This window comes from Rissa tridactyla, chromosome 11, assembly GCF_028500815.1.
Source record: "Rissa tridactyla isolate bRisTri1 chromosome 11, bRisTri1.patW.cur.20221130, whole genome shotgun sequence".
Lineage (NCBI taxonomy): Eukaryota > Metazoa > Chordata > Aves > Charadriiformes > Laridae > Rissa > Rissa tridactyla.
In genome coordinates, this window is record NC_071476.1 from 5,129,991 (window position 1) to 5,147,150 (window position 17,160).

Genomic DNA, 17,160 nt, shown 5'->3' on the forward strand with positions numbered 1-17,160 from the left:
TTGCTGCTTCTCAGCAAGGACACAGGAAAACGGCAAGCTTAGCGGTGACCTCGGATGGTTACCCTGGCTTCTGCTTCTAAAACTTCACTTGAAAGGCAGTTGCAGGCAGCAAGAAATTCCACAAATGGAAAATTAATTAAACTTTCTTTTCTTCTTCGTCTCATGTGGATTCTTCCTTTGATTCCTTTCACATAGGGAGCCTGGAGACTGATAGGAATTTACCTGCAAGCCAAATGGAAATTACAATGCTTCAGAAAAAATATATATAGAATCCATTAAAGGTGGATACAACGTGATAAAGTTAGTGTGAGCATAATTGCAATATTAGCTGCTCTATCACAACCAGCGTCTGAGAAATCGTAGGCTCTGTTTTGTTTGGAACAAAAAGGCACTGAAACCACAAACACTGTGCGAGTCTCACAGCCCCATCTGTTACTGTAATTTTTGCCTGTTGCAGTTCCTATGATTGTCTGCGTGATGATCCCTTCGAACACGACTGGCCTTCCCTTCCCCAGCTGCCAGGAATTCACTACTCCATGAATGAGCAGTGCCGTTTTGATTTTGGTTTGGGCTACATGATGTGCACAGCTGTGAGTACTTAAGTTTGGCTTCTGCTATTTCTCATCTAGGAGTGTTGTAAGTGTCTCTGAAATGTCCTTAATAGGGACAGAGTAGAGGAAGGAAAGATGTTGTGCCACTTAGCTGTAAGCAAGGAATAACAACTGAATGTTGACAAATATGTTATTTTAAGTATCTCTGTCTTATTTTTCAAGCTGCAGTTACAGAAGTAATTATTCTGTAATTTCATAAATAGCTGTATACTTCAAGCAAACAAGCTTGCTGCATTATTGAGCCTCCTATTGCTGGCAGCTAGTTATTTTGCTACAAAACTCACACCCAGATGTGAAGGAGATGAATTTGGTGGCACATCTTGTAGTGCTAACACAGGGCAGTGTGCTTTTATGATCCAATTTTATGGAAAGTGTGATGTGTTTTGAGGCCTAGCATGAGAAAATAACCGAGACAGCAAGTAGAGCAACTCGCAAGGACTCTTGGTGACATGGTTGGCATTCTCGTACCAGGAAAACAAGAGACAAAGACTAAATTTAAAGCAAGGCAAGATTCATGCAGTTCTCAGTGGATTGGCCTCAGAAAGCAGAGTCTTCTGCAGCAGGGCTGTGTCTCCTACCTCCGGCTCCTCAAGTAGGACAAGATATTAAATGGAAAGAAATGTTTTCAGCTGGTGTGGCAGCTGCTAGCACATAGCATTTCTGCTTTGATTCCCATCTGCAGGAATATGTGTGCCGAGTGGTGTCTCTAGATAATGGATGAGAACCTTTAAAGCATCAGCTGTAGTATTGTCTTGACGCAATTCCCACTGATGCTGCCTTAGAAGAATGTCCCAGCCAAAGAGGGTCTTTTCTCAGAGCTGTTCTCCAGACCCTGGGAGACAGAGGCTTTCTAGTCTTCTTTGTTCAGAATATCCAAAAGCATGTCCGGGCATCGTGTTTTAGTATATTGTGTGGTGGGTGGTTCTCATCCTCTCCTGTACAAGCTCTTGCATTGTAGGTAAAATGCCCATTTGTTCATTGGATCAGGGTCCTGAGTTCAAATTTCCATCCTCCTGAGGAGGTGGTTGCCACAGCTGAGCTACAGTCTGAGCAGCAACTTTCCTTCTCCCATGAACGCTCAAGGATTTTTTTGGTTTGTTTGCCAAATTAAGCAGCACCATTTGGAGAAGCTGTAAGAAAAGGCAGTGTGTGTCTTACCCTCCGCAGGAGCTGTGCCCAGTCTGCCTTTAGTCACTAGTGTAAAACTATTTTCACACAACCTTATTCTGTCGAATGCAGGTGGGATCTCACTTCAGAGTCACTGATGGTTTTGCATGAAAGCTCAGATATGCTCAATCCACAGACACCATGGTGTTCCTCAGAAATCAGTTGATAACAGCTTGCATTTTACAGCCAGGAAAGGAAAAACCCCACCGTGCTGCATCTTCTATTGCAGTTTCCAGTGGGAGCTCTCTTGAAGCGTCGTCCATTCTGATTTTCCCGTGTGTTTCAGTTCCGTACATTTGATCCCTGCAAGCAGCTGTGGTGTAGCCACCCTGAGAACCCCTACTTCTGCAAAACAAAGAAAGGGCCTCCGCTGGACGGGACCATGTGTGCACCGGGAAAGGTGAGAGCGGGTGCTGCTTGTACGCGCATGCTCACATGTGTTCACGTGTGTTTGTGTGCAGTTGGGGGTGTTCCCCTTAAAATCAAGGGGAACAGGAGAAGAACCTATCTGAAGGACTTGAATTCCGGTAAGATGTGGAGCAAACTCATAAAGGCAAGTAAGGCTGCTGAGCAACGTGAGGGGAGGAGGCAGCGGCCAGGGCTGGTGTCCTCCATGGCAGCTCTGTCACCATCAAACCCCATACTTATGCAAGTCATGGAAGTATCTGCAGATTGTCCTGTGCTTCTTGGCAAGTCTTTGTGACAGAGCGGGGCAATTTCCATTTGCCCGTGACTTGTGTGAGGGCAGGGGGGTTGTGTTTGTATCAGTGACGTTGTACTGATGATGCTGACTGGGTTCCCTGGCACTGGAGGTGCAGAGAGCAGTGAGGTCCTGGAGATGACAGCCAAGCCAAGGCCGCTGTGGCTGCCCCAAGGGAAAGGATGGATGTGGGAGTCAAGTTCCAGCTAGAGAGAGCCAACATCACAGCAGAGAGAAGGGCAGATTTGCGGAGGTGGATTTGCTGACTTGATGAGATTCAAGGGAGGCACGAAGGACCGTAGAGGGAAGGTGCGAGCTGGCAAGGGCTCAGACAGCTCCGACCCCTCAGCCACCATGCTGGACCTGCTCCGGGTCTCAGTCATCCTTCTGTGGAGGTCACGCTGTGCTCATAGTGGGTCTGAACTCCAGGTCCTTTGAAGTCTCCTGAAAAAGTCTGGCTTCCCTGGGCTTTGGATGCAGTGACTGAGGGGGAGAGGAAGGTGTCGCTACTTGGAAAGATGTTTTGTAAAACCCAATGGATGACATCATTTATGTGATAAATGAACCGTATTAGCAGCTGCTGTTACGGTTTTAAATGTCTTTTTTATGAAAAACATAATGTAATGTTAAATTAATTCCCTAGCAAGTCATGCTCTATATGAACCACTCCCTTCTGGTTTTCTCTTCTTTAGATTATTCCTGTTATAACAGCTTTGTTTCTTGTTTAAAAATATATCTATTTTTAAATTACAATCCAAAACCTTGGACAGTTTCTTTGGATTCATTTTTCTGTCTTGATTTTTGCATTAGAAATATTAATGAAACCCCTAGAATAATATAGTTATATTCCATTTTATTGCATCACCCTCTTCCCCCAAGCCATTCATTCATATTAGTATTTGAACAGAAATGAGAAGAGAAGAAAAAAAGAACTTGTAACCATACAGTTAAGCATCTGTCAGTGCTTCCATTATAAACAGTTTGTCAGGATATTATGCAACTCAGCTGTAAAAATTTTCTCTGGACTGGAACTTGGGATCCAAGGCTTCAGCGAACTGTGCAGACAGCCAGGTTTTTTAGTTCAGTAGAGATGCAAGAGACTATGTGCACTTTCTGAAGCTTCGGTAGATGATAGGACTATGACTGTTTTATTCCCAGAGGAGCTGTCCCAGTTTTTTGATAAATAAACTCATTGCAACCTTCCAGGAGAACCCGAGAAAATGATATAAAATGAAAACCATTTCGTTAGATAAGGCTCGGCAGTCTGAGCTAAACATTTTTTTTTAAAAAGTCGCACGAGTTATGAAGGTTATACAACTGATTTTGTGTATCTGAGTTCAGCATTTGACCAGTGTGTTTATTAGTTGTCGGTGTTTTTAATACAGGCACATTAAATCAGTCCTTTTCCATCTGTTCCTTTCCTTTTCATCCCTGCCTTTGATTTGTCCTTTCCCTGTTCGCTCTCTTCACTCTCACCTGAAAGGGCGGGGACTGTAAAATGCATATATTGCCCAAAGCTGGGACGCAGTTGCAGTGTGGCAGCTTCCTTTAAGATACATCTCCCATGATACTCATGAGGAAGAGGAAAGTAACTTCAGACTCGATCCACTGTTTTCTTTGGAATAACGCCGGAAAAGGAAAGAATAGAAACAGAAGCAATTAAAGATGTTGATTCAAAAAGATCCATTTGTTTCCCACTTTAGAGACTTGCAGTTTTCATGATTTCATACCACTAATTCCCAGGGCCTATTTTAAGCTCAAACCAATCACAACACTGCTGATGTGTCAAAGAAACATCCTGGCTTTGCAGCAGCTGAGGGGACCGAGTGCCAGAAATGAAAGTGATGTTCGGGAGACTAACACGGCGTATGGCGCGTAGATGTTCTCACCTAAGCCTGGTGTTCAGGTAACGGATAACGGGGCTCTTCGCCTTCCCAAACTGAACAGATGCGATTGAGGGGAATCCTCTCCAGCTGCCTCCTCCCGACCTGACGATCGAGGGGCAAGGACACCCATGGGAGACACGAGATCCGTAGCACATTTCCAGTGAGGACGCTGGTAGGGGCCGTGTCTCTGCTTGCCCAGGTTGTGTCTTGGACCTACGCACTGGCCCTTAGAAAAGGAAGGAAGGTTAGACTTCCTAGTTCTGTCTACATGTGTGTATGTATGCATGTATGTAGACACATAGATGTATATTTAAGTAAATATATGTGAATATATGTAGGCTCTTCTGTGCATGTGGTTATTTGAAATAAGCTGCCAAAAGAGTGAGGTTCTGCCATTTCAAAAACTTTTTAGTAAGTCTCCTTGTGTAAATGGAGACATTGAACAACGATTATGTTAATTGGCAGCAAACTAATCATTTGCTGGGTTTAGGGATAGAAAAATAAAATATTCTCTTGGAGCTTCCCAGCCAGAGAAGAAAACTACTATTTTTATAGAATCCTAAAGGAAACAGAATATTTTATATTGCTCCCAGCCTGATTTTTTTAAACTAGATTGAGTTTTCAACAGCAAGAGGGAAGATTCTGTCAGTTTTGATTGGAATTACTTCCGTGTCTGAATGGTCACATTAACTTGCATGAAATAACTCCAGCGTGTAAAGTTAAGCACGTGGAGGGTCGGAGTCTTAACGTGAAGTCAAAGACGCTCCATAAATTGCTGTAGTAAACCATGCAGACGGGGCACAACTGTGTGAAGCTTAACTCTGGATGACATTCTGTGGGTTAAAAAACGCATGTGCTTTCATCTGATAATCTATTTACTTGTGTACAGTTCTGTCAGCTCCACCCTCAGCCTCAGGCTTCTGAAGCCGGGCAACCTTCAGAAACATATCATCAGGTTTTGTTGTTCCGATTTTTTAAACTATTACTCTTCTGGGGAGACATTTATGTTGGCTGAAGTAGATAACTGCTCTCCGCAGGATAGAAATAAAACCAGTGTCATTCACGCAAGGAGGTTGCGTGCTTGGGTCCATCTGCTTGCTGCAGTGACTAACACGAAGGTTGGCTCCACCTGAGCCTCCTCTCTTTCTTCTCTTGGAGAGAGGTGAGAGCCCGGTGCCTGCCCCTGCCAACCCAGCTGATGTTGCTCTTGGGTTCGGATTGTGTGCCGGGGATCCAGCACAAACCTAGCAGGTCTTCTCTTTGCCTGCACCGTGCTAATGACATGATCCGAGTCAAACTTGGAATGATCTTTTAGTCTGTCAGGAAAGGAAGGGAATGATTAAATATTGAAATAAATAGATATTATTGAGAAGGAAAATGGACTGAGAAAAAAGGTTTCTGAAAACACTAATGTGTACTCAAAGCAATCCAGATAATTTCCCACTGAGAAAGCTGACCTCAGCTTCTCTGGGAGACAGGAGACAGATGGGTAAGTGTATGCTGTGTTAGTCACCACAGAAACAGGGAGAATGCTTGATTCTCCACTGAAGAAACTTTTACTGGCTCAGGGTAGACTTCTGTGTTAGAGCTTTCAGTTTATCCCTTGCAACTAATTATTCTCAAACAGATGGAGCAGAGCGGGCCAGGCTGCGTGTGATGGGAAATACAAATAAATAAGTAACCCTCTCCTGGTAGGATCTCCGGAGAGCAGGGAGAGCTGGGGGCCACCAGCCGTGGTGCAGCGCGAGGGGCTGCTGGCAGATAACGGGGGTGTCAAGCGAGGAGATAGCAGAGTTGCCAGTTGCTGCCTGATATAAAATAGGTGGAGATCGTACCCACGGAAGATCTGCAAATCTTTTCTTGAAAAATTAACTTGCAGATGTGCTAAGCCCACAGGAACACACTGCCTCTTTTTTTGGCGTCCGCAGCAGTTGTTTCAAAGAACTGCTGAAAACAGCAGTGGAATGTTTTACTGCAAGAGATTTAGGCTTCCTCTCCTGGAAATTGCACTTGTTTTGGACTGTCCTGTTTGCCAGAAGAATAGGCAAGACTGCAAGAAGGCATCTTCTTGTCTTCCACTAAGAAAACGATTTGCATTTACCCAGGGCTTTTTTTTCTCATTACAGGGGGAAAAAAAAAAAGCTTTAATATGCTTCACTCTTTAAATGGAACCCCCTGTTCATGAAGCGAATAGTGGCTGAAATTGGCTCTTTTCCACCTCATTATGTAGTTAATGTAGTAGCAATAGGAAGGGTTGGCTCTAGCTTCCTTTATTACACTGGAGATTGTTCCATCTCTGGTTTTACCTTCTCACGGGTTTTCTTGCATGGGTCTGCGCAGAGTAAGACTCGGTTGTGAATCATTTTGTTTCATGTAGGCTCCTTTCTTTTAATCCACAAACAAAAAGGCAAAGCTGGGGATGACTCATTTTACACAAATGCTTGTCTCCTAATGGCTCTGCCTCAGCTTCCTGACAATCGGCGTACGACCACCCTCTCCAGTAAAAATCAGTGCTGCTCTTTCCTTTACGCAGCAAAGTCGGTAACACTTCTCCATGTTTGCCTTCCCGTTCAGGGACCAGTCACAGTGTCAAATAGGTGGTTTATTAGTGTTTTGTTTCAAACCCACGTCCCCCTGTTCATGGCTAAAGCAGGGAAAAGAGACTGGAAAACACAACATCACCTGTCTCTCCCTCTCCTCCGTGGAGTCCAGGCGCTGGATCCTGGATCATCACATAATGGACATACGCTACGTGGCTCTTGAAACGGATTCAGTGATTGCTGTGGAACTGACACCTGAGGGATGCAGAACCCTGATAAAAGGATGTTGAAGCAAGAACAGATCAGGAGCTGTCACATCTCATCTGCTTCCAAGCCCAGATGAAATTTGTATTGACAAGCTGATGCACTGCCAGCTTCCCCTGCATCTCCGAATGGTCCCATTGCCGCACGGGGCCCCACGACTCCAACTGTTCGCTCAAACAAACCTCTCCAAAGCCATAAGTAAGCAGTCCCTGAAGGGTACAGCACTGAGCTTCAAAACCAAAGAAAGCAAAGGACGTATTAGCATTTTGCATTTCTTTCATGCTTTGCTGAATTATCTCTTGTTCTGTCAAACAGCTACGAAAAATCTGCCCATTACAGCTCCGGAGCAGGATTGGTATAATTGGCTTTGTGGTAACTCATCTATTTCATAGGTTTTGACTGTGAATATTTGAAGCCATGAGAAAGAACGAATAGTTGAAACCTAATTTCTACTCTGTCTTCTACTCCTTGTCCAACCAAATCAGCACCAAAATAAATTGCATGAATAAAGAGCCGGTCATTGAGCAGATTAGCGAATCAGTAAGCTGTGTCTTGTCACCGTTTTACTAATAATTCTCTCTTTAAATTCAGCATTATTAATGATTAGCCATCACTTTTAAATTTGTCTTCCAGATCACTAATCGCTCTGTGCTTAAGAACGCTCTCCTGTTATATATCTTCTGATTTTGTTTTTGCTGGCAGCATGCAGTTAGCCATATGCTCGGCTTGTGCCGCCTGCCAAATTCCTGTGTTCCAGGGCTTGTTAAGCTGTGTGAAATGTTGTTGTTGACTTGAATGTTAAGGAAAGTGAGTGACTGATTGCACTTGTTGTTACAGCCATCTGTACTCCTGAGCCAGAGCTCTTATCCCGACAGTAACCATTCCCGCAGAGAAACTGCGACAGTCTAATGCAAAGTCGTTTGTTGGGCTGGAAATATTTTCCAGCACCCGCATTTCCATCAGTAGGCTTGTATGAGAGCAGAAATAGTACCAGGAAGGGACAGAACCTGTGATCCTTAAGAAAAATTCATCCTGGCTTCAGCTAAGAAAAAAAATGCCTTGATTAGGGAGTGAAGAAATTGGTGGAAAGGCATTGGCGGGTTTCTTTAATGAGGGGAGACAGTAGAGACTATCAGTTCTGAAGCTATGAAGGCCCTTTAAAAAGTGTGTAAATACCTTATAGGTTTGGGGAATGTAGCAAATTATGTGTTTCAACCTCTGTGGAATGACTATATTAAAAATCAGATAAAAAGAAAAGAGGAAGCCTAGTAGGGCGTGATTAATTGCGCAGAAGTGGGACTGTCCAGGGCTGCTCTCTGGTATGTTGGTCAGTTTTACCACGAGATTTCCAGGGAGGCTGCAAAAATTCTTCATTTAATAGCAATAACGTCTAAAATGCCAGCTGGCTTTAATTTCGTGCCACTTCACTGATCACATTTATTGCAGGAATGTGTGTGCTGAGTTCAGAGCTGCCAGGAAGGACGGTGCTGGGGCGGCAGCTCTCGCCAGGGCTGCCTGAAGTGGCTCCGTGCAGGGGCAGAGGCAGAATTCTGCCTTTAGCTTCCAGGATTTAGTTGTGTTGAAATCACCGCTGCAGGCACGTGGTGAGGGCACGTAATGCTGAGACCAGTTTAACGAACTTGGTAGGCTTGAATCCCGCGAGCGTTTATGTGCATATTTAACATGTAAGTTCATAAAATTTGAGTGAGTTTGGGATCACGGGCACGATGTGACAGTGAATCTCACTACTTTCTCCTGGTGAAAATAAATCCAGAATCTCTGCCTAAAGTGAAATCTGTTGTACCACAGGTTCTCATATGATATAATTTAATCATCTAATCGTTTTGACGTCTGATTTTTCTCTTTTAGCATTGCTTTAAAGGTCACTGCATCTGGCTGACACCAGACATCCTGAAGCAGGACGGACACTGGGGGGCATGGAGTAAGTTTGGCTCTTGTTCTCGCACCTGTGGCACCGGGGTGAAGTACAGGACGCGGCAGTGTGACAATCCGCAGTAAGTATACGTACACCCATGTGTTCTTCTGGAGCAAACGAATGGTGGGAACCCTTGCTATGTTACTAGTGCAGTAATACAGTAAAAGATATTGAGTTGTGCTTGTTGAATCTGACCATCGTATATGTTGGCCCTTAGCAAGTCATGAGTCATCTTTATTTCTCAGTTTATCCATCCGTTAAGCTGGTTATGCAGTTACAAGGATCTTGAAAGTGCTCTTACACTGTTGCATAAAGCATAAATAAAAGTTCAGGGCCCTATTTATATCTTATTTTAATATGTGAGTATGAAAATAATGGCAATTGTTTCCTGGATTATTTTTTTTAAAGTCATATATACCTTTTTAAATTTTTTGTTTAATCCATCCTTTTTTGATATTTCAAGAAAAAGGTCTTAATATATTTTCCAACTGTTTCATTCCAAGTTGGAACAAAGCTCCAGCGATCAGAACCTTCCACAAAGTTAATTTTAGTAATATTGAATTGCTTTGCTTCGATAACTTATATATGGCTCGTCTAGGTAATGTAGAATGACTGAATTTCAGTAACACTGGGAGTATAATATATCTAATATAGGTTGGTATGTACAAATGATATGAAAGATATAATTATTGCTGTCTTATTGCGATATCATAAAATGTCAAGATCCTAACAGCAAGAACTGAAACAATTGTCAGAATTAAATGATTTTACCAGACAGAATATTTTTAACATTGACTTTCTCAGTTTTTGCTGATGAAGTGATTGAACTTGACTAGTGTTAAAAATCATCTTATCATTGATTAAGAAAAAACCCTCAAGTTTTATGAAGCAGCATCTTCTGGTGGAAATTGTTCTGTTAAGAAAAAATTTACCAGTTCTCATTTCAGCCTTTATTACACTGGCAACATGAAAGAGACCTTTGTAGCTGTGGGCACAGTTTCAGTTGTAAAGTCTGTTTTCACATCGCAAAGGCCTAATGTACTATTTAAAATGTTTTCTGTGCTCCTGGAAGAGGGTGCAAACCCGCTACGGCTCCTGAGCTGTGTGTTGCCGCATCCAACAGTGAGCTGATGGACATCTGAGGGGGGATGCAGCCGGAGGAGTTGAATGTGAATGAGCTGCTTCATCTGCTTGTGCTTGCCTTTCCTGGCCTGCACCAAGAAAATGGCTTTTCTTGCCTTTATCAAGTGGTTTGAGGCTCTACTTGCAGAAATTGCTTTTTAAGAGCTAAATAATAACAGCAGGTTTTAAAAGGAAATGCATATTTTCCATACCAGAAATACATCCCCGGTGTTGTCAAATGCCTACTGACGTGACTGGGAATGAAGGATTTGATAAATGCTTGATTCATGCATTAATGGCAAAACTGACCCCAGGTTTCTCTCCTCCCCGCAGTCCCGCCAACGGAGGCCGCACGTGCGTGGGGCCGAGCTACGAGTTCCAGCTGTGCAACACTCAGGACTGTCCTAAGGACTTTGAAGATTTCAGAGAGGAGCAGTGCCGGCAGTGGGATCCGTACTTCGAGTACCAGAACACGAAACACCACTGGCTCCCCTATGAACATGTCGATGGTGAGAGGACCCTTTTTCCTATGTAAAGTAAAATCAGTTGCAAATCCTAGTAAAAGTTATATAAAGAGGGGTAAAACTATGATGTCTCACCAACCTGTTACGAGTTGTTTGGAAGGATCGGTATCAGTGTGTGAGTGATCCAATTCATATAATGTACTTGGATTTTCAAAAAGCTTTGGACCCTGTGCCTTGGTAACTGCTCTTAAACCGAGTTATCGTGAGATAAAAGGGAATGGTTTTGCATGGGGATGTGTGTCCCACAAGGACGGGTTCTGGGAACGTGGGTGCTGCTGAGCACGCATGGCAGTGAGCTGGCAAAGGGAGTGAACGAGGTGACAAAATTACTGCGTCTGATTAAAATAAGAAGGCCCACAGTGAGAGCTGCAGAAGGACCTCGTGACACTAGGTGACTGAATGTGGCTAATGAAGTTTGATGTTGATAAATGCCAATAACGGATATGGGGATAAAAAATGGTAAGTGTGTATGGGTCTGTACAGAAGGTGGGCTCTGAAGAGAACGGTGTGGGAGTTGGGGATTGCTTTAGGAAAACGTCAGGTCAGTGACTGTCAAGAGAGGGACGGAGAGCGCTGATCTGCCTCTGCGTGGTGCCTCTGTGTTTGAAATACTCCGCCAGTGTAGCTCAGGTTATGCCCATCTCACTGTTGCCCCCAGTGCTAAAAAACCCACGGTTGAACTCAGAAAGGCTTGAATAAAGTAAACATAAGCAGTGATTTCTGAATGAGAGTTTACATAAACAAGGACTTTTCACCCTAAAAAAGTGACGGTTTAGATTGAAAAGATAGGGTTACAGAATTGTGAGTGGGATGAAGACACTGAACATGGAATGATTATTCACTGTTTCTCATAACACAAGCCTGGGAACATCAAATAAAATGATCAGGTGGCAGATTTAAAACAAATAAGAGGAAGTACTTTTCTATACAGCGTATAATTAAACTGGAATTCAATGCCACAGGAAGCTGTGGATGCCAAAAAGTTTTAAAAGTGATTTAGAGAAATTCTTGAAAGTTCTATGATCCATTAAGAGCTCTTAAACACCAAGCTCCATCCATAACTTAGGAAGTCCCCAAGCTGCAGTTTACGAGAAACTTGAGGAATATTCTGAGAAAAGTATCAGGTTTGTTCTTACATCTTCCTGCAAACGCTGCTGGCGCTGTCGGAGGCAGGTGTTGGGTTGGACGGGTGCTGGGTCTGAACCAGCACGGTCAGTCGGATGTCCCAGCATCTCAGCAGAGGTCGTTTCTTAGGACAAAAACGTTCCTTTTCCTGTTAACGCCTCTGCTTAACTGGCAACGAAAGTGCAGGTGGTTGATTTGGGCCGTGAAGGCTCTTGCCGCGCTATTGCATGAAAGCATGCCGAGAAGGGGTTTTAACAAACAAAAAGGCGGAGCGCATCGATTCTCAACTTGGTTGACGAGGAGCGCAGGCTGCTTGCCGTTTTCACACCTGGTCACTTTGTTTGAATGACGAGTCCTTCAGGGCAGGGTTGGCCCGGCGAGGGGCAGGTACCGGGCACCCGAGCTGTCCTCAGCCAGGCACCCATCTCTGGGAGGGAAGGGTCACTTTGGGTGACCCGTTTTGCATTCCAGCAAGAGGATACTCTGCCAGAAGTTAATAGCAAATTCCGTGTAATTAATTTGCCTGACTTTCTTCCCAAACAGTTCTCAGGGTTCCCTCATTCTTTTCATGTCATCTTGTGCAATCTGGGATTTTCAGAGGTGCGGACACAGCCTCACGGCTTCATTTCATGAAATAGCTTTGCTGGCACAGGGAGAGGGGACAAACGCTGTGGCCCGCAGGACCCTTGCTTCTGTTTTAGCCTTTGGAGCAGTCTGCTGCAAAGACCACTGAAACTAATCAGATGTTTTTCTATTAGAGTCAATGGCTTCTGGGTCAGAAACCAGCTCGCTGATGTCTGAGCACTGCTCGCTGGGCACCGCCGCTTTCCTGTGTAACTCTGGTGTAACTGCAGCCCCCTTTGTGAGGGCGACATTAACCTGTGCAGGGTTATTAGAGGGAACAGCTTTTGTGTGAGAACAAAGCCAGAGGGTGGCTTGTGCTTGGACTCTAATGTATGTAAAAACCCCTTTTTGTAAAGATAAGGCATATCAGTGACATAGTTTGTGCCGATAACGCAGTCACGGCTCCACAGTGACACAAATCCATACACTTGATGCACAGCTCAGCTGGACGTGTCTGACACACTGTGTGTGCGACGGCGACGGGGAGGAGCATCTCATCCCGTGGCCAGAGGAAAGCCGCCGAGCTGGGGTACACCCAGCGTGTGCTTGAGGACCTGGGTGTCACGTCGTGCCCCTCTCTCCTGCTCCAAGCCCCCTGGGCACCCCATCTCCCAGCCGCTGGGCTCACGTACCCTGGTGCCATGCGTCTGCCAGGGCAGTGTAGGGTGACATTGGCTGTTAGCTGCCAGCCGCAGTTAAATGAGAAGGAAATGCATGGGAAGCAGGGAACGGACATGGGCATGTCCACGCTCCTGCACCTCTACTGTGCCCAACAGCAGTGAATAGAAAGAAAATAATTCTTTGCAATTAACAGGGTCCAATTTAACGGCGCCTGCACATTTACAGTTCCCATGGGGCAATGGGAAGAGGACCCTCTCTAAAATAAAGCCCTGTACAGAGTTGTTGGCACTCGGTCAGACCTTCTGATATGCTCATTTAATCGCGTGCAGTGAATGTATGGCATGTGCGGGGCGGGTGTGGGTACGTACCGGGGAGTGTGTGTGTGTGTGTACACGTCTATGCCTTGTGCAGAGTTTAATGTTTCTAATATATGCAAATACATTAGGTCTGTGAGTCCCATGATCTTAACAGCACCCTATTAAGAATCCGCACAGAAAAAGTGAAGTACCTGTTTTAATAGTCTAGACCTTACATTTTTAGCATGACATCCCCGCGTTGTTCGGGAGCAGTAACAAAGGTCTCTGATGTACCAATACCCAGTGGCCATGAGGACATCAACAGCAATAACGAGGACTTTATTAAAAGAGGGCAGAGGCCATGGAACTGTACGGGGCAAGAACGCAGAGGGCCTGTGAAGATTTATCTTAATTGAACTGCAATAATAGAAAGATCGTTATTGTTTTAAATGGTGGGAAAAGTGTCCCAACTTTTAATCATGTTAAAATAGCGGAATCTTTATTTGTTTCGTCTAACAGAAAGGCCATCTGCTCTTCACTGCCAAGGAAAGCATAGTGAATCCTATTATGGGGCTGGGGACAGCAAGAGATATGGGTAAAATGAAATACACTTTATTCAGCCACTGACTAGTCATTTCAGTTTTATTTTTTTGTTCTTAGCTCTTCGGAACAGATTAGGAGAAAGAGCTATGCTTGTCTGGCTCTTTGTGCCTGTGTTAGTAGTAAAAAAATATTTTTTTCTGAATCTCTTTGACATCTCACCTTGTTTAATGATTTAAACTATCATAAATACAAGTACAACAATGAAGGAGAATGAACTTCATATTTAGGAGGAAACGGTAGGGCCCAGCTGTCTCTGAAGGCATTTTGGATACTGAGTGTCGAACAGCTGCTTTTAATGTCAGAAAGACTTCTGCGTTGTTCAGATTTAAGTGCAGTGCGGGAGAGCCTGGTGCAGAAACCTGCCTCTCACCCAGGGAGTCGTGTAGCAGATTGCGGAAACCTCTGCCAGATTGCAGCATCCGACAAAGGATTAAATAGAGGCCCTCCCATCAAAGTAAATGATCTGTTCTTTTTGAGACTGTCTGCTAATGATGACACATAGCTGCTTTATGATTCAGCAGTTTCCAAAGGATCACGCAGCCTTTGAAAGGGGATAAGCATCGATGATTTATGGGGTACCGTATTGTGTTCTGTGATGTATGCAAGGAAGAAGAGATTGCTAACACTATTGAAAGTCCCGTTCACAAAGTCAGCAACTACTGTTAGAGCTGAACATGCACAATTTGGGTTATTTTATTTTTCAGCTAAGGAAAGGTGCCACCTGTATTGCGAATCAAAGGAAACGGGGGATGTGGTGTACATGAAAAGAATGGTACACGATGGGACCCGCTGCTCCTACAAAGATGCTTACAGCATCTGCGTGCGGGGAGACTGCTTGGTAAGCTTTTGGTGGCTTGTTTCAGAGTTTATTATTGTGAAAACACTTAAAATGGTAGCTTGAGTGTTTCTCTCCAAGAATGACTATTTAAGTAAGCATAATAACGCTCCGGGCAATAAGGAGATTTCATTAAGATTATTGTCACAATATTATGTGTGATATTCACAGTTGCCATCACATTGCATGTGACTCAATTCCAACAGCGCCTACCTACACAAGTAATATTTAATGCGGTATTTTAAGATGAACTATTACAATTAGCTTTCAACGAAAGCTTTTCCTGCTGAGGTTTAGTGGGGGTGGAATGTACAATGAAAGAGGAATATGCAGCAGCTTTCAAGGAAAGTGGTGTTAAGATATCGCTGATGTGCATTCTCTCTGTATTTGATCATGCTATTTTTAAAAAATCAATGACAGTTCCTCTAAGTTGGGATCTGCCGCAGGTCATCTTTCAATGGAATTAGAGGCTCTGACTTAGCGAAGCACTGGTGGAGGTGCTTATCCTCACACAGATGCCTTGATTCTCCTGGAATTTAAGCATCTGCTTTAAGATAAGCTGAGGCTTAAGAGCTTTTCCTTAACCATGCTGCTCTCCTTCAGTAAGAGGACCACTGTGAAACATAATATAAAAATATAATCACCTGATTGACAGCTATTATCGGAACTGGAAGTATTAAAATCTGCTTAGATGTTGATCTTCCAGGAAAAAACTACACTTTTCACTTCTTTGCTGAAGCAGAAGCCTGGGGTTCGATATCTGAGGCGAAGGCTCATTTGACTTGAAGCGTGGATAAAGAAGAATGACTGTTTTTCTCTTTTGTCCACAGAAAGTTGGGTGCGACAGGGTCATAGGTTCCACGAAGCAGGAAGATAAGTGTGGTGTTTGTGGAGGAGATAATTCCCACTGCAAAGTGGTGAAAGGAACATTTTCAAGAGTACCGAAGAAACAAGGTCGGTGCCTTCAGTGTTTGTTCTGGGGAATTCAGGGTATTTTTGTTTCATCTCTTCTGTTTCATGGAAAGTACCAGAGCAATCACAAATCATTTACAGCATTGCTAATTCCAGTAAACTCTCCGGACTTTACTTTGAGATGTGTCTAGAATTTGAAAATAAGGCTTTTGTCCAGTGGCCAGTTAAGTTTGCGGATCTCAGGGCCTGTGCATGCCTAGAGGAGGACTTCAGTGCTCCTTGTTGGAGAGCTGTGGGCTTATTTGTGCTGCTGGTGTCAGGCAGCTGCTCTGCCCGAGCCACTGGAGTGCTGCAATAATATGTCACCATCGCTCACTGTCAGACAGGAGGTCCGTGGGTGCGTATGGCACTCCAAGCCCATTTTAGTCTGAAGCAAAGTCTGTTCATGATACTTAAGGCATTTTTCTGATGACCCAAAGCCCTTTGTCCTGTTCTTTTCCATCGCGTGGCACAGAAATAGGGATGGGAATCATGCTGGATTAGGTTCAGTTTACTGTAATACACCCAGCTTTTAGAAAATAAGATTTATCTAAAAACCTGAGACAGGCTGTTCCTGTTTGTGCATACTAACCACTTACTATCTTTTCAAATACTACACTAAAGGGCACATTAAGATGTTTGAAATTCCTGTTGGTGCAAGACATTTACTTATACAGGAAACAGACGCCACCAGTCATAATCTTGGTAAGTATGTAACACGTAGGAAAATTTTCAGTTGGAATATTTTTTTCTGCCGTCTATTTTTGTCTCTGGAGCCTGACAATGTGTTTATGCATTTGTTTACCCATTAGCCTCCCACACCACGTACCTCCCTTAAGTATGTTAAATTAGGAAACTTGTTTGGCAATTTGATTTCCCTGTGCTGTATTCCCCGGTGTCCCAGCCAGAAGATCCCTGCATTGGCATGTGCTCGTGTGAAAGCTGCTGGAAGAGGAGCTGAATTGCATTATGGGGTGCAATGCGTTATCTTCACGTGCATCTCTCGTAATGTGCTTCCCGTGCTCAGTCATTTCCCAGCTACATCCAGATCCGTTTCGGATTCTGCCCTGTTGCTAACGCTATTGACGCAAGGCTGCCCGATCGATCCCGCAGCTTAGAAAGTAATTGAAATCCGCTCCTCGCAGTGCCCTGTAATCAATGCGAAGCGGTGGCTAGAAGGCTGTTATTAATTGGAAGTAGATTCATGGCGAATGGCCTGCTAATTGTATCGTGAGTCATCCCAACTTCTCACCAGCAAACGCTTCCCTTGCTGCTCAGCGCAGCCCGGCCCTGGGGGATCAGGAGAGCGATCGCTCGCCCATTCAGACAAGGTTCTTCTTTCGGTGTGGGGTAAG

General features: G+C 44.2%; 1 protein-coding gene across 1 annotated transcript in view; it reads left to right on the top strand.

Annotated features, from left to right (window-relative positions):
• The window catches only part of ADAMTS2 (ADAM metallopeptidase with thrombospondin type 1 motif 2), a 188,536-nt gene that overhangs the window by 153,621 nt on the left and 17,755 nt on the right, over positions 1-17,160 (top strand). Inside the window, exons 9-15 of the mRNA XM_054217756.1 lie at positions 458-590; positions 2,065-2,178; positions 9,038-9,183; positions 10,560-10,735; positions 14,724-14,857; positions 15,685-15,808; positions 16,430-16,510. Coding sequence (XP_054073731.1) covers positions 458-590; positions 2,065-2,178; positions 9,038-9,183; positions 10,560-10,735; positions 14,724-14,857; positions 15,685-15,808; positions 16,430-16,510 — 908 coding nt within the window. The remainder of the gene's footprint in view (positions 1-457; positions 591-2,064; positions 2,179-9,037; positions 9,184-10,559; positions 10,736-14,723; positions 14,858-15,684; positions 15,809-16,429; positions 16,511-17,160) is intronic.